Source organism: Chiloscyllium plagiosum, chromosome 5 (assembly GCF_004010195.1).
Source record: "Chiloscyllium plagiosum isolate BGI_BamShark_2017 chromosome 5, ASM401019v2, whole genome shotgun sequence".
Classification (NCBI taxonomy): domain Eukaryota; kingdom Metazoa; phylum Chordata; class Chondrichthyes; order Orectolobiformes; family Hemiscylliidae; genus Chiloscyllium; species Chiloscyllium plagiosum.
This window is the reverse complement of record NC_057714.1, coordinates 28,573,145-28,591,012: the sequence shown is the minus strand read 5'-3', so window position 1 is coordinate 28,591,012 and position 17,868 is coordinate 28,573,145. Positions and strand designations below refer to the sequence as shown.

Below are 17,868 nucleotides of genomic sequence, written 5' to 3'. Positions count from 1 at the left end.
GGCTCTGCTTTCAGCCTTTGGATCCGAAATGAAGTTTGCTCCAAACGGCGATCAAATTACTTCAGCGCCTAATGAATTCTCGATGGTTGCTCAGTCTTGAAAGAAGCCTTCTGTGCCCAGATTCATGTTAACCAAATGCCTTTGTAATATTTGGAAGATTGTGAAAATGTCATTACTCATTCACAACTGAAGATATTTAATGAAAAAAAGAGAGAAATCATTCTCTGTCAACCGACTATCTTTTATTATGAACGGCCATCATTAAATGTAACGCAATAATCAAGATCAGAGCCCAGAGGACAAAAGTCACTCGGTTGAGATTGACCAGCAGTTAGTACATTTCCCCGCTTGACTGTCCAATCTTCTGCAGCCGTTATTCGTCATGGGTAAGCATTCAATGCCCACTATGATACCTCCTGATCACCTAATATTGAATAGTTACACGGCCTGATTCCAGGTCAGCATAAATGAAACGGGTATATTAGACACCTCTATCCAATTGGCTCGGTAATACTCAACAATAGATGCACAAAGAAATAAATACTGGCCTAGCACCGAGTAAAGAACTCCAAAGAGCACATAAAACCATGTGAGGGCGCTTGCGATGCAGTGGCATGTCCCTCACTCTGAGCCAGGGGCCCCGTGTTCAAGTCTTTCTGTAGAGCTGTATTATAGCATCCCTGAACAGGCCGATTAAAAACATCCTGAACAAGGGCTCATGCCCGAAACGTCGATTCTGCTGTTCCTTGGATGCTGCCTGACCTGCTGCGCTTTTCCAGCAACACATTTTCAGCTCTGATCTCCAGTATCTGCAGTCCTCACTTTCTCCTCGATTAAAAACATCGACAACAACATGAAGTGGCGTCAATGTTACTCCAGGATTTCGGCTCTCTCCCATAGCCTTCCAAACCACTGCAGCAACATTAGCAATTTATCAACCTTCACATTATACCATTAACGTTATAAGTGCCAATCGCAACATAGTCGGAGAGAAAGATTTGGGCTAACTTCAAGAAACAATTGAAAATGCTAAGTATTTTGCATTGCCTTCCATAGCGGCGCACACGTTAAACTGAATGGATGATTTGTTGAGAATTGCCTAAGATTTGCCTGTTAAATTTGCTGGGGTCAATCCCCATACCCTCTCATCCTGGGACCATCCCCGCAGCCCGATCCAGCTAACACACTGGGGTTTTAGAAACGACTTTCTCAGTGGCTACCATGGGCAAGGATTAAACCATTTTTGTTCATTCAAAGATATATATTTCACATCAACGAAAGCGGCAGGTATTGATCAAGAACCAACTCTCCCCTCTTCCTCACCCCACCTGCTCCAGATTTTTCTTGCTCAAGTTGGGAAAAAAAAATTGGGTTTTCACAATGTAATGTTTTTTTTGAAAATAAAATCGCTGCTTTCCTCATTGCGGTGTTGTTAAAGCTTTCAGAACATAATCACCTACAGGCTTAGGTTCTACAGTCCTTCCAGGGACAAATATTATTTCAACAAGTTAATGTTCAAAGTCTACGCGTTGTATTCTAATGTAGAATAATTCAATACCACACTCGTATAATTTTCTAGCTACCTATTTCTAGAAATGAACTATGCATTTACATATGTGCTATGTGGGGTAAGGAAAAACAGAAAACACATTTTACAAGAACATTAGCTTGGACCTATTTCTTAATATATAATTAATAGAACGTTGCGCATTGCTGCGCCGGACTTATTGTAAGCAATTGTATTCTTGGAATAATCCACCTTCAAAACAAATCGAGGTCAGGTTCTTAAACCTAACACGGCAGCATTGTAATATCGAGAAGCATTACCCCTCTCAAGCCCAAAGATCCGATTACGAGTTGTAGTCAAGCGGAAATCAAAAAAAAAACGCCCAACACCCTCAACAAAAGAAAACGTTTTTGTCAATCCCATTGTCTAAAGACTTTTCATTAATTGGCTCCAATGTCAAGTTTACAGGTTGGCACGTCAACGTCACGAAGCCAACCGATCAATTAACCAACTCAAGAGTGGGCGAGAGGAGAAATTGCAACAGTCAGGCGGTGATCTAATGAACTTACTTTTTAACGAAAAAAAAGGACTGATTTAAATAGATGGCTTGCATCTCGCTCTGACAATTTGTCACAACAAGGCACTCCAAATGCATTCCAGTGCAAAAGAAATCACTACAATCTTAAACAATTGTGAATCTCACTGAGGGTCAATGTCACTATTTAAACTTCTCTTACATCCAGCTGCAAAAACTTTATTAGAACATTACATGAAATACGCAAAACTTTGATCTCAGCCAGGTTAGTCAGTATCTTAACCATTAAGCAACACTTAGCACAGCATCCTTAGGTTTTTTGGAAAATATGGAAGTAACAGAAAAGTGTCGTGAAAACTTAAAGACGGAATTGAAATGCATTTTAAAACGGCCTTGAAGATTAAATGACTGAATGATGTCGAAATCACAATGCGCTGTTCGATTGCATCAGTTCAGGGACACGTCTGGGCAGCTGCGGAACTTTAACGCTGTTTCCACTTACATTTTGCCTATTATATTTTATTATGCCGTCAACATGCAAATATTATTGTATTGTCTCTTTAATGAAAAACTGTCTCAAAGGGATCAGTGTACATTACTTCTCGGAGGTAAGCTCTTCTCAAACAAAAAAAAAGCCACTGATTATTCCGAAGCAAAATGCATCGTTTAACATCAATCACCAAAAACCTGTTGAGCTATAGAAGCTGTGGTCTGTATATAGCTAGAATATTTCATGGTTGTGTTGGGGGATCTAAAAAACAACACAGGCTCCAAAAGTCGTAGGCCGTATTAAGTTTCAACCACTCCTTCCTATGATCCGTTCATCTGCACGCAATGAGACGGAGATCAAGTGAATCTCGCCACTTAGCTGCGTTCAGAATCCTGGAGCCCATGCTCTGTTCTTGCTAAGAGACATTGATTTCCACATCAGGAAAGCCCACAAGTTCAATTACACCTACGAACCGAATGAATTAAAGTTTTGTTTTATTTGTATTCCTTCATTGCTTAAGAAAGGTTTGATTTGAGGTGTTTACAGACAAGTGAGGACAGGTGGCAGTTCGATGTGAGCACACTGACTTTCATGATTAAATCTGAAAACTCTAACTCCGAGGAGTTTCCTCACTCTCCAAAAACAGAAAGTCACAAATTTACGAGCGACATAAATCTTATATTTGTTATTCCATATCTTTATGTTTCCTTCCCTCTTTTCCTTACTGCTTCCATTTCCATTTATCACTTTATCTGCATGCGTGCCCTCCATTGCACGTGTTATGAATTTTGACATTCTGTTTCCCTGAATAAAATTTCTGATGTGTTCAATACAATAGATAGATAGATAGATAGATAGATAGATAGATAGATAGATAGATAGATAGATAGATAGATAGAATAGAAGCATTTACAGGGAGAACACAAATTGCTTAACCTTAATTCATAAAAATCGCTGGGTTAATATATCGGTGCACACATGTTAGACTTGTACAGCAGGATGTGTTATTTCCTTATGGACAAAAACAGGTCTTGCTTTTCCATTATACTTACAAAATTATTCACATTATTTATGCTACATTGAGCGATCTAATTTCTTCGTGATAGTCAGCTAATTGCTCTGGCAGGTAATTAGAAGCAGCTTACGCCGCAAAGGGCTTCGCAGTTCACCTCGTATTATATACTTGCTCTGTAAATTATACCATATTTGCAAAGATCTTTTCAGCAAGTTCTCTGCGATCAATGCTGAAATACTTTTTTTTCTTGGATTCGCACTGAATTATTCTGAAGCACGCGATATTAAACACATTTGTTCGTGCTCAGTGATCCAGAATAACGTGCCCATTATGGAAACGAATGGGACAGGTTTAGAGCAAGATTTCATGATGGCAATGTACAACAGACATGTGGGAAAATGATGGTATAAATAGGGACATCTGTTCAGTGCTGCCCATAAACTTATATACTGCACACAGTCGTGTGTCTTATATTTCATGCTATTCTACTTAAGGTCTAGGTATATATTTTTTTTCGGAACAAATCTGTAGTCTCGTATTGCTTAGAATTAATCAGCGTAGCGCAATTATTGGGGAAAATGGAGAGTGCACTCTGTTTTATTTATTTAAATGTGTTTCAGTGAGACCTTGAACAAGGATTTTTTTTTTAAACACGTGCTTTGATTACACCAGCGGACGAACAGCTCTTACATTATTTGTAATTAAACACTATTCCCAAAGTAACATTTATCTTCTTCTCCCTGCGACTGCAATTGTCAACTCTGCCGGAGTCGGTTGATAATCTCCTTGTCGTCCCACGGTTTTTTCCAGCAGGATTCAAACGTATCTAATCGATAACGCTTAAGCGAGGGCGAGAGCTCAAGAGAAAATGCGTTACATGTACGCGTTTGCATCTCTCTTATACAAACACGCGCTGTTTGACTTTTCGAAGAGGGGGAAAAAAAACGGGAAAAGGTCTGACTCAGAGATGCAAACTGAGAAAAGATATCGAGAAAGGCGAGGAGAGTATAACGACAATGACAAATGTAGATCTCAAAGGGAGAAGATGTCTCAGACTGTGTAAGGTACACGTGGGAAATTTAACTGGAAGGACAAAACCGTACGGTGGTCGGGAAGTCAAAAGGGGTAAAAATGGCTGTGGGAATTAAGATAGAGAGAGGGAGAGAGAGAGAAATGTGGTGGTGAGGTCAGCGATGCGATGGGTGCACCGATAACAGGCAACAAAGAGAGACGTGAAGATAAACATGACACTAAAACAGACCGGCATCGCTGAAACTGAAAGAGCGTGTTCATGAACAGAGAGATGGGAATCAAGCGGAGGAGATGCGGGTGGGATCGAGAGAGTTAATGGGGGATGGAGAGAGACAGAAAACTCAAAGGATAGAAAAGGAAGAGTGAGGCAGGAATTGTGGTTCGTGACGGGAATCCTGGACAAATAGATATACGGAGAAAAAGAAACAAAATAAGAGAGAGGTCAATAAGTAAGTCGTTTTCTCCTCCTTGGGAGTACAAAGATAAACATATGACAATGTGTACTGGATAATTGCGATGTCACCAGATCAAAATTTATTACAAGCTTCATAACTGATATCCCGGGCGTGAAGTGGCTTACAAACCGTCCATCCACTGAGCCCGTCTCATTCATTACAACCTGATTTAAGCTTTTGCCTAAATTGTCTCGGAACCGAAGGAGAAACGAAATTCCGCTAACAGTCGCGGTTACCCGCAGACAGCGTTAAACGCCTCGGGCAGAGCTGCTCTGATCGGTGGAGTTTTGAATGTCTCCCTGTTTTTTTTTTGTTGTTGTTACAGAATCGAGTAACAGATACGTCCAGATGTGCCTCCGGTTGATCTGAGGATGTAAATTAGATACCTAAAGCTGTTCTCCAAATCGAAGAAACAGAGAAATTAATCTGTGCAACTATCAATCATAGACTGTAATAAAGCAACAGACATGGATGAGACAGATGATATGATTAAGGAGCTGTGGTCGTTTTAATTAACTTTTTGCTGTCCTGTAATGATCAAACTGGTCAACAGACCCGGTCAATAAGCATGTTAATATCAAACAAATAAAACTGGGGATGATTAAAAACCTCCTGGTTTATTAAATTTGAAATTCAAATGAAATTTATGCTGCAGGCGCGTGCAGAATGCTAATGTATGCTTTCTTTATTAGAAGGGAACTTGCCTTCTACTGGAATGATAAGTCTTCTGCCACTAAAAAAATCTGCTTGGAAGTATTTCCTCGTGAATTATTTGCACTCACTGCAATTGGATAAAACACGGAATAACCCCGGATTCTAACTTCCATTTTTATCCGCTTGTTAAAGGTATTACTTGCAAGATTGCGAAAAATAAAACTTTGGTCAAAATGCCTAAATTGCATTCATATGTTTATTTTAAGAAAAGCGCGAGCCATTCGTGTTCTTAACGCTTTATGTAAGAAAATCGTAAAGCAAAAACAAAACATATCGATACGAAGCTTCGGTTTTAATTTACTTAGTGATTTCTGAATGAAAGGTCGCAGAAATAAAATACTAGATGGAGAAACCACAGGTAAACAAAACTGAGATCGCGAGCGACATGGGTTAGATGGACGGAATTTCCCTCTCATTAACCGCAATTCTATATTCATGACGAATTTGAATGTCAAACACAGTTTGGTTGCCACCCCAACCCCCTTTTTTTTGCTAGTGCCCGTTTTTTTTTGTTGTCTGTGGCAGCAACAAATGAAACAGTGGCAAAACCCCGCCGGCAGCTTCAGGGATAAATTCATAAATTGACAACACCGCCAACTTTTCCTAAGTGTGTTGGATGAGTTAAACATAGTTGGGGCAGGAGGGGCGCGGGGTAGGGGTAGGGGGCGGATACATCACTTCGCAATAAAGCAATGTACAAATTTAAGCGCACTTTGAAAAATAATGTCAATAACAGCAGAAGATTTAACAGCACATGTGCCACGTAATTCTGCAGTTCGATTGTACGGATCTAGAAAAGTCCAATAAGTTGTTGTACAGTTTATTGCATTTTCTATCTTTAAGTTTGTGCGTGTGCCGTCTGAACCCCCTCCCCCCCCTCCCCACCCCGCATCCTCTATAAATTTTGCTTGCACCTGTGGTTCAAATGTTCAAAGCTGTAATTATTATATATAATTAGATGTCACACTTATGATATAACGCGTAGAGTTCTATGCCATCGGGAACTTGTTGAAAGGGTCAGACTGGGATAAAGCTTGAGGTGAGAAACAGTTGGAAACAATGCAATCGTTCACCAAAATCGATCACAATCGATTGTTCCGACGAGAAACAATGTTTTAACGACGATTGTATTTTCTCACAGCACTCAAGGTTGCGGCTGGCTTGTCACACTGATTTACTGCCACTCAGCTCAATTCTTTGGCAGGAGCGTGCACCTACATTTTTTTTGGGTGTGTGTCTCATGCTTTACATATTTTTTCTCTCTCCTCGCGGATCTGTTTTCGAACAGCTTATGTTGATGTTTTGCTAAGTTGAAAAGGCGGATTCGGCGTCTCCTTTTATTGCTGGTTTACTTGCTGTTTCTGAAAGGTAAGCACGCCGTTTACCCATGTACTTGTCAGCTGTTCTGAAACAAGCTTGAACCACACATGTTTGAGCAAATAAGATCATTGACAGGAGCATGAACGGGAGAAGGAAAACAAATAAGATGGGGCTAATTTAGGGGAAATATCAATTATATACGTTTTAATCCATATATTTATTATATATGTATCATTAAAGAGGTCGGGAAGGCAAAGTTAATTCTTTTATTTGTTAAACGGAGTTCCCTCCTTTTCCCACCCCTTCCTCCTTCTGGGCCGTCCAGTCACGCCTTCTCAACATGCTAAAATCATCACCATCAGCAAGCTCAAATAAACATGGCATTCATTTTCATGAACACGATCGTTTCAACAAAGGCTTAGCAGAGCTTCTTTGAAATATCCAGATATTAAATATTGAAACAGAATCCAAACGCGTTCGGTAAACTGTGAAAACCCAACTTGAAACCGCTTTCTAGAAACGCTTGCGTCCCCGCACACGCTTTGACCTGGGTATCCTTTCGACTTCCTTCATTGTCATTTGTGGATTTTAAGAACAAAAAATCGGCAGGCGATTGAGTACCTCAGAGAGACTTCAACGGCGGAATTGGCTTAGTGCAGAGCTTTAAAGCGAAGCCTGCTTTGCATTTTCGTTTTAACAGGTCGTGCAGAGCGAGCGAGAGAGAGAGAGAGAGAAACGGTCAAACGAAGGAGACTTCACTAAGCGATTACTTCCGTGGAACTTGAAGTCAAGCACCATTTCAGAGAAAGGAGATTTTCTCCAGAGGGGGCTCAGGTCAGGATGAGATCAGATTGGTGACGCTCTGACATAATGTTACTGATCTGGTGAAATTTCTGTTTTTTTTTGTTTGGAGGTGGGGGGTGCTAAATACTGAAGGGCTTAAAACAACAAGAATAGGAACGAATGAAGCGTCCAAGCACAACAGAAAAGCAACGGCTTTCACTCGGGACAAGTGGCTCAGGTCATATTTATTTAAGGTATAACATTGGAAAGGCAGCGATTTGTTTCGCCTTCAACACACACTCACAAACACATCTATAAAACACTAACTGGCGAAACGTATTAAGAAACGCTTGCTGCTTTAAGTGGAGAGAAAGCCCATGGAGGCTTCAAGTGGTGGCTGGTTGAGATATAAGACAAGCATGAAACCAAGAGCAGCCAGAGGCGCGCTTGGAATATAAGGTGCCGGTGCACTCGGAGCCCGTTACTCTGTCAGCTGAGCTTGCCCGCCCTGCGAGCCTCGGCCGGCGGCACGCCAGCGTTCCGCTGGTGGCCCCGACCGCGGTCAACTGCCCTTCCCGTCCCACGGTGAAGAACGCCGCGTTCCCCCCCTCAGCTGCGCGCTGCGCTGCCCTGCCCGGCGCTGCCCGGCCCGGCCCGCTCCGCTGTGAGTTACGCCGTGCTCTCCGCTCCTGTTGATGAGCGGAGTGGAAGTGTGGCGCCTGACGTCACAAAGCGCAGTGTCACGGCGCCGGCCACGCTGATTGGCTGCCGGAGGCTTAGCGGTACTTCAAAGGCGAGAGACGCTACAATTGTGGTTGAATGGGCGGAACTGATCATTGTATTGCACACCTAAAAAAAGTGCTCTGATTTATAAATAATAATAAAAAAAAAGGGATCCTCTGAGGAGGGCAGTTTTTTTGTGATGGCAACTTCACTTCTGGGGGTGAGTCTAAGGATTTTCTTGCTGGTTTAATTAGCTCTTTGTTGTTGGATCGAGGTGGTTAAAAAAGTCCCAGTCAAGGGAGGACTATCAGTCTCCTGTTGAGTTTTTTTTTATAAAGCAAGAGGTAAAAGAAGGGCCGAGTCACTTTTTAGTTTGGCACCGCTCTGAGGGCATTTGCACCAACTTCCTCTAAACGCGATCCCACGGAGAGGCAAAGGGAGGCCTTTTTTGTACATTTCAGCAGAGTTACCTGTGATTTTTTTTAAAAAAATTGCCTTCTGATTTATCCTTGCGATCCTGCAGGTTCTACAGGTATGTTAGTTCTATTCTTTCTGATGCAGTTTGTCGAGTTGGATGAGGCCCAATTCTGTGCTAAATCTTGAAGTTTGCCTAATGTTAAGAACGATTAACTTGTTAAAAAAAACTGTTTTCGTTGGGATCTTCATCAAGTTCCCTTAACGCGTTTAACTGCCACTTTTTTCGCTTCTAACTTTAAGGACTTGATCGTATTTGAACGAACGGTTGCAACTTTTAAGCCTGGCGGTGTCACGGCTGGCTTTGTAAGATCAGTTGCTGTGTTGATGTGCTAGTATCCAACCGAGCTTTATCGCAACTGTGTGCATTGTTGTGTTCCCCCCCAACCCCCAACCCTCCGTTTGCAGGAAGAGCCGAGGCTAGGATCAACTCCTCTAGCGATGTTGGCCGCTACGTGCAATAAAATCGGCAGCCCGAGCCCGTCCCCGTCTCTGTCGGACAACGCGTCTTTCGGGAAAGGCTTCCACCCTTGGAAAAGATCCGTCTCCAGTTGCAACAGCGGCTCCAGCCTGTCGGGCTTCGGGGCGAGGAACGGCGCAGGACTGTCCGACTCGTTCAGCGTCAGCTGCTCCTCGGGAGGCGGCGGCGGCGGCGGGGGGAGCGGCGGAGGGCCAGGGGGCAGCAGCGCTTTCTCGCTCACCTCCAACCCGGCTTCCAGCTCGCCGTTTGGCAACGAGTACTCGGTGTTTCCGTCGGCGAGCAGCAGCGGCGGCGGCTCCCAGGACGCCGGGCAGCCGGTCTTCATCTCCAAGGTGCACACCACGGTGGACACGCTGCCCAACAGCCTGCAGGGCATCTACCCGCGGGTGGGCATGGCGCACCCGTACGAGCCCTGGTTCAAGCCGTCGCACCCGGGCATCGCGGGCGAGGTGGGCGGCGGTGCCAGCGCCTGGTGGGACATGCACCCGGGCGCGGCGGGCTGGCTCGACGTGCAGAACCCGAGCGGGCCGCTCGCCTCGCCGCTGGGCGCCTACAACTCGGACTACCCGGCGCTGGGCCACTCGGCCTTCAGCACGGCGGCGGCTATCAGCGGCGGCTCGTCGCATCTGCTGGCGGCCGGGGGCCAGCACCTCATCGCCCAGGAGGGCTTCAAGCCGGTGCTGCCGCCGCCTTCCTCGTACCCGGAGCCCGCCCCGTCGCCGCTGGGCGGCAGCAACCCGGCCCTGGCGGCCGCCCCGGCCGGCTTGGGCACCGCCGCCCGCGGCTCTTCGGCCCGTCGCTACTCGGGCCGGGCGACCTGCGACTGCCCCAACTGCCAGGAAGCGGAGCGCCTGGGCCCGGCCGGGGCCAGCCTGAGGAGGAAGGGGCTGCACAGCTGCCACATCCCGGGCTGCGGCAAGGTCTACGGCAAGACGTCGCACCTGAAGGCGCATCTGCGCTGGCACACCGGCGAGAGGCCGTTCGTCTGCAACTGGCTGTTCTGCGGCAAGCGCTTCACCCGCTCGGACGAGCTGCAGCGCCACCTCCGCACCCACACCGGCGAGAAGCGCTTCGCCTGCCCGGTCTGCAACAAGCGCTTCATGCGGAGCGACCACCTCAGCAAGCACGTCAAGACGCACCAGGCCAGCGGGCTGCCCGGAGCGGGAGCTGGGCCAGCCGCCACTGGGCCAGCCGCCGGGGCTGCTCCCGCCGCCGGGGCCGCCAGCGGCAGCAAGAAAGGCAGCGACACCGACAGCGAGCACAGCGTGCCCGGCTCCCCACGCTGCCCGTCCCCGGCCGAGCTGCTGCAGGCAGCAGCCCAGGGAGGCTCCGCCGCCGCTGCCCTCAACGGCCTCGACTGAAGCTGCGGGCGCACAGCAACAACAGCAACAAATAGGGCTTGAACTTTGCAGCAGAGATTGACGTGTAAGTACAACTTCCAAACTTACGGGGAGAGCTCTGTGACTGAGAAATCAGCGCCGCCCGAACTCTGCTTTGCCTCAAGGCTGGGAGGCTGAGGACAGAAATAAAGAAGGCACGCATTTCAAACTCGCCTCCATCCCCCACCCCCTCCCTCCACCACCTGATTGTCTTTTCAGTCGCCTTTGCCCGCCTGATTCTGGAAACCCCACTTGCAATCCAGTTTAAAACTTCTGATTTTCTTCACACCTCTGCGCACCCATTTTCAATTTCCTTTCCAAACCCATGCCGGGACCGTGCACTGCATCGATGGGCTCACACACAGGCCCACACTGACTACAAGTAAAGCATGTGTATGGCACGGTATGTTTTCGCCTCTGCACAGCGACTGTTCAATCGGCCACCTTTTTTTTTGGGGGGGGGGCGGGGGTCCAAAATCGAATATCTTGACTTCTGCAGTCGGGAAAGATTTCTCTCAATGCTTACCTATTTTCCAAATATCTTTTCATCCGATCAATATTCACTCAGGGTGAGAGGATCCGGTTTCTTTTTTTTTCTGTCCTCAACCGCCTGAAAAAGTTCCAACACTTGTAGCTGCAAGTGCAAATTCTGCTTGTGCAGGAGACGATTTGTATGTATAGTATTTTTTCGCGTGTAAATTCCTTGACGAGTATTTCAACATGTATATTAAGGTACTCATTCCTTCCGTTGTCAAAAACAAGAAATAAAATGACGGACTGATTTCAAATACGATTGACGGCGCCGTGTAGTGAAAATAATACGGATTACAAGTTTGTAAAATATCTGCAAGACTTTGTAAAACTGGGGTCAGAATTAAGAATAGTTAATTATTAAATAATTACTCCACCAGTATCTAGGTGAGAGACGTTATTTGTCCAGGAGACGATTTGTATAGTATTTTCCTGTAAATTCTTCTGAAAAAAAATTGAACATATATAAGGGTAAATTTAAGGGTTTTTTTTTAGTTGTTGTCAAGAAAGTTACAGTGATTATGTCGCTGCAGAATTCAGTGCGATTTTTCTGAACTTATATATCTTATATATCCAGAACGCACTTTGAGAACTTTATTTCTTCTTTTTATTTTGGAATTGTGTAAAAAGAAAATCTAATAGAATGAAGCAGACGATGTTTGGTAAATGTTGAATGGCTTTTTATTTTATTTAATGGAGCATGTATCGACTTCTTTGCATATACTGGCAGTCAGATAGTTTAAAGGCAAATTTCGCATATATTTCGTAACAAGTGGGTTTCGCAGGAGACCCCGAGTTATAGAATAAATCCTGGAGTAGATCTGACCGGTTGTCTGCGTGTATCTGATTTTTTTAATAGAAAAAAAGTATTTAAACGATCATTTAAACTGGAAAATATAGGAGAAGATCTTTAAATAAACCACTCTATGACGACAAAACTTGTAAACTACAATTAGGTACACCTCTTAGAGTAACCCAGCGCTATTAACAGGTCGAACGACACAGAGAGTACTATAGGGTTTTGAACTCTGTCATGTTCTGGGCACTTTTGAAGTGTTAAGTTCTCTCCACTCGAGAGTAATTGTCCTGAGGCTGTATTTAATACATTTTCTTTGTATCTCGGCACAGACATGGAATTAATTGTACCTGAAATGTGTGTATCAAAATAAAATAATATATGTACAGCAAACCTCAACGATCAAGCGATATTTTAGGCATAATTTTACAAAAGATCTTTTTTTTCATATAATGAGATGTGAAATAACCTACTTGTCTTTTCAGCACCTTTGTGTTTTATTTGAGTGATGTTTGCAGCGCCTGGTTTACAAGCTGTTGGGATGGAATGTATGAAATAATACTGCGATCGAAACGCTCCAAGAATGATTTCAATTCAGACAGAAGCTTTGCACTTTGTTTTCGTTCCACTAAGCTATGGGAAGAGACCCGGAATATGGATTGACAGAAGCAAAGCAAATACCTTCAGCAGAAATGTGAAATACTTTACTGTACGTTTATTCATCCTATTGTTGTGGTTTAGCTAACATCCCGAAGGGGGGAAAAATCAACTCTGAGTATCGTCTGCACGTCGAGTCAACTTGATTAGAGAAAACAAATCTTCAGAACTAATGCTGTAACTTATTTCGACATTCCAGTTAAAATTGTTTTTGTTGTTGTGGGGTGCTGGGTGTGGGGGGGGGGGGGTGGTGGCAGGGAGGTAAGCGGGGGGAGGGGTTGACTTTGTAAGCAACGCTTTTCCTTTTAATTTGCTGCAGGAACTGTATACATTAACATGAGGTATTTGTATGTTAAACGTCCCCAGAGCTATCTCAAATGACGAGGCTGCATTGCAAGCATCACCCGTTGCTATCAAAGGGGGGCTGTTAAGTTCAAAAGCCTTGTGTATGCGTGTGGAACATTTCAAAGGCATGAGACGATGCGCGGAAGTGATCTGACTATCGTTAACTCCCGTTGTAAAAGGCTCAAGGAGCGGTCGGCGGGCATTACAACGTTCATTGTGCCGTTTAGATAAAGATACTGCCGCAGTAATTGCCAATTAACTAGTAGCGATGGGATTTGGCCTTTAGAGGCTCAGTTATAATTGCACACATTTCATGTCACGATAAATTAAGGACATTTACAGAAAGGTGTAGAAAAGTTGTAAAGTCGGACCAATTTAAATTGTTTCTCGCTCTCACTCATAGGTGTACGTCTATTTTAATTTTCTAATTAAATGATTACACTGTCCGGGCCACGGTGCAAACAAAGGAATATTCTCTCTGGCCTGGACTTCTGCACACGACTCATTACAATAAAAATGAAGAGAATCATAAAATATACCCATTTCACCTTTTAGTCTTTTGTTCCCACCCAGAATCCCACCGGGGGCCAGGTCGGGTTCCAAACAAATGTAGCCTGTTTGACAATGTTTGTGGTGCCCCTTCCTTTTGGAATATGCCGTTTTCCGAGGCATTTACTCCCCGTCCAAGTATAAAACATCGATCGTGTTTTTCATTGGTTTTGAGAGTGTTTCAAAGCGACCTCATCGTGCAGCATGCCCCTGCAATTATTTTTCTTTCTTATGAATTATTTTGAAATTGTTAAGGCTATGTTTTGTGACACGTTCAATCGAATTCAAAGCTCATTATACTGTAATATAAGGTGTGTATAGAGACGGGCGCAGAGGTAGTAGAAAGTAAACAGTTTCTTATGTGCTTTGAGACCAAAGGTTGCAGCTCACAGCTCACAGATCAAGGCAAAGCTGAGATCACTGCTGGCCTTTGGGTCAACCTGTTGTCCATCAACAAGTAAAGTCCCGACTAGTGGACAATGTACAGCCTTTCTTCTGGAGAGGTCACTTAATGCAAGCACTTTGAGATCGTCCTGTGATTAAAATTGCCTCACAAAGCAGCCGTGATTGAGATTTAAAGCATCAATGTAACTGCACAGCCTCAAACTCTACGATTTTCACTGGAGTTTTCCTTCAACTTGTGTGGACTGAACGGCCTGTTTTATGCAGTAAACTTGGCAAAGTTCACTTCATCGTTGTGGCTCCTGATTTCAAAAACGGTTGCACTGAGAGGGGTTAATGATGCATTTTGCGGGAAGCTACTGTGCTATAAGATGTTGTATAGCACAGAGCGAGCCATTGTTGCTGAGGCTAAGAGGGGTGCGGGTGGTGTGGGAGACTGGCTCGCCTTAAAATAATTGGCACGGTTAACGAAGACGGGCAAAATAGGGTCAAATCTCAGTTTTATTTTTTTTACCAAAAAAAATCGCTAAATATTGGTTTATCTACTTACTGTTTTGCTTGAAAGACGAGTTCCAAATTTAGTTTTTCTTCTCCCCCCTCAATCGACATTTCCTTCATTCAGACATTTGAAACAATAATTCCCTGTGATGTTGAAGTCCCAGGAGTGTGTGTTGGGAAAAGGGGTGGGTAGTGTGGATCGTCCCACCTTTTGGGAAACTATTGTAATCCAAGTTTTCAAATCGCTGAACAAATTGTAGCAGGTACGATACAAATACGTGTTACATTCAAAAGCCGTTAAGTTTGATCATAAATCTGCGTAATTTGGTAAGGCAAACAATCAAAATGGAAAGGATGCGATTCGATTTATTTCCGACTCTTTCTCTTCCATATCAAGTTCAAACTTCAAAGCGCGCCCGCGCTTTTGTTTCCCCATTCAAAGTTTCCAATGACAAACTTCAGGTGCAAGTTTCTTTGGGGAAAGTGAAATATTTGTAAAAGTGAACTTGAAGATGCGGAAACCTATAAAGCAACTTGTGCTGGTTTACAGTTCGAATTGAAATAAGTGGTGTTGAAGCGCTCACATAGACAGAAAGCTTTCTCTTAAATTGAGCCAGTCATTTTATTTTGCCGAGTTTTACACAGTAACGTTGATTTAAAAAAAAAACTCAGATTCTTGCGAGATCCGAATTTCCACTTCAATGCTTTTGGCCGGGTATTAGCATCATCAAAAGGAAAACATCTTCCCCAAAATTAGATGGAAGTGGATACTTGGACGCAAAACAATGGAAATTTGCGCCTTCTTTCGGCAAATGCATCAAACTGATCTCCACTAATTATTTATAATGGTCCAATTTAGTTGAAACGCAAATGGTTTGAAACCATTTTCAGTCATTGCGCCAATCAGTACCAGCAGACTATAAACTGCTCCAGAGAAAGCTTTCGTGCTATTAAGCGTTTATTAGGGCACCAGAAACATACAAAGAACCGCAACGATTTATAGCGAAATAACTGACGCAAAGCTCAAGCAACATGTGCATTTCGATCCTGCACGCTTGGCTTGGGATGCATAAAATTTGAAGAACTGTACTGAATGGGTGATGTTTGTTCAGGTAGGTTTAGGTGGGGAAAATGGCCATATTTCAGTTCAGTTGATTTTTCTCAACAAAGAGCAGGTTCGATTTTTGTTCACTCGTTGATTCTTTTCAGCACCTCCAATAGGTTAAAAGTTGCGTATAGCTTGTTTCAAGAAAATAAAATGGAGATTGCTTGAAGTTTAAAAAAAACGCTCAGGCTGCCTGATGGGTTTGTGCACAGTCATGGTTCTGTCTCTGTACCCTGGCGGGACAGCGTCACCTCGCGGTTCTATCAGAGTCCTACAGCCGCACTCTCCCGGGTATGCGTGCACCTGCATCCCAGATACCCTTAGTTTGCAGGTTGTGCAGTGATTGTGTATTTTAAGGAACATCGTGCCTGCGTGAACGTTCTGCATTGTTCGAAATATGTTTAAAAAAATAACTCGGAAAGTTCTAGAGATACTGCCAGCAGGTCTGACAGTCTCTGCAGAGCGAGAAGATGATTTAAAGTTTCTAGCCTGATAGGACTTCTTCAGTTCCCCCCAAAAAGGGTCATATCGGAGTCGAAATGTTTCAACCGTTTCTCTCTGCACAGATGTTACCAGAGCTGTCGAGGTTCTCCAGCACTTTTTAAAATTTCAGATTTCCAGCGTTTTTTCTTTTAACTTCTGCATGGTTTGTTTAAACTTTACAAGAGAAAACAAAATATGTCCCGGGAACATCTGTGTACCCTTTACTTTATCCTTTGAAGTGACCGTTTAAGTCTTTCGGTACATGAACAATAAAAAGCTTCAATGCGTTTATTTCGGCTGGTTTCCAAAAAAAAATTCATAATTTCAGAGGATGTTGGAATAAAACGTCGAGATTTGAGGTTTTGGATAGAAGTGTTGTCGCAGTATGATAAGATAAAATCTGCTAAATAAAGTTTAATGCATTAAATGACCAGAAAAATGCACACACTACTGGGACACTTCGAATTTTTTTTACCGTTTTGTCAGACTTTTTTTTGATTTGCAGGAGTACTGAAAGACCCGAAACAATGCACAAAGATAGACCGATTTGCTCAATTCTTATTGTCCCATTTTTTACAATGGTATCTTTTCGATAGTGTATGAAAATATTTATATTGCAAAAATGGTAGGTTCGAAATTATTGCTTGTTGTAACTTGTTTGTAAGGACACATGCAAGCTGATTAACAGTGAGCATTTCCCACCCTTGTCGACACATTGTAGACTGTAGTTACACAACAGACCGAAATATGAAGTGTGTTGACCCAGAGTTTTACTGTTCTTCGGATAATACTTCATGTTGCGGTGATGTTGGTATAGGTGAGTTTGCACCCATGTTAAAACGCATGCACACACATTATAGCTTAGTATAGGCTTTTTTTTTATTTGAGGCATAGCAGACAAAAGTATTAATTCTCCTCTGATGTAAAAAAAAGATTCGTACAATGATGCAAATGCGTACATGATATCCCAACTGAACTAATTTAAAAATCAGGATTTGTTTTCCCGTTACGGTTCGTTTGATCGACGTACATTTCGAATCTGATGATTGCACAGTCAAATATAATTCATATCCACAATTCTACTTCTGAAATTGTACCGCTCATCATCAATCTTTCATACTTGAATCTGAGTTAACATAGCCAGAAAAATGGAAACGAATTGACGGCAAACATTTTAGATGTCAGCAGATCACTGTCCAATAGTTTGATTTAACTAATCCATGACTAAACCTATTATATTTAGGATCATTCTCCCTCAAACTCTGCGAATTTCTGAACTTATAAAGACGAATTGCTAATTAATTGAATCATTATGTTAAAGATTTCAGATCAAATTTAATCTTCTTTGAAAATGCTAATACATTTTTTTGGAGTTTGTGACTGGTCCAGAATGTCAGAAGAGCAAGTACAATATTCTTGCATTGTTTTTAATCAGACTGTTTTCTTTGTGAATCATATATTTTACAACAGTTTTCGTAAATTACTGCAAAAAATATAATATTAATCCTATTTTCCAGTACAAGTCAAAGCAAAACAAGCAGTAAAATTAAAACGATCAATTGTAGAAATCTACATATTAGAATAACTTTCGTTG

At 43.1% G+C, this 17,868-nt stretch overlaps 1 protein-coding gene across 2 annotated transcripts; it reads left to right on the top strand.

The window, feature by feature from the left end:
• The first annotated feature begins 8,530 nt into the window (after positions 1-8,530).
• LOC122549779 (transcription factor Sp8-like) lies at positions 8,531-13,092 on the top strand. 2 transcript variants are annotated; one of them, XM_043689802.1, is made up of 2 exons: positions 8,531-8,794; positions 9,457-13,092. In XM_043689802.1, the coding sequence occupies exons 1-2, from the start codon at positions 8,774-8,776 to the stop codon at positions 10,888-10,890; spliced, it is 1,455 nt and encodes a 484-aa protein (XP_043545737.1). In that variant the 5' UTR covers positions 8,531-8,773; the 3' UTR covers positions 10,891-13,092. The 2 variants fall into 2 exon arrangements, with proteins under 2 accessions (XP_043545737.1, XP_043545738.1); XM_043689803.1 differs by lacking the exon at positions 8,531-8,794 and adding an exon at positions 8,801-9,106.
• The last annotated feature ends 4,776 nt before the right edge of the window (positions 13,093-17,868 follow it).

Excerpts from the sequence above, each read along its gene's own strand:
- LOC122549779 (XM_043689802.1), top strand. The coding sequence starts at position 8,774 with ATGGCAACTTCACTTCTGGGG. Across the intron at positions 8,795-9,456 it reads TGGCAACTTCACTTCTGGGG|GAAGAGCCGAGGCTAGGATC; the intron begins GTGAGTCTAAGG and ends CTCCGTTTGCAG.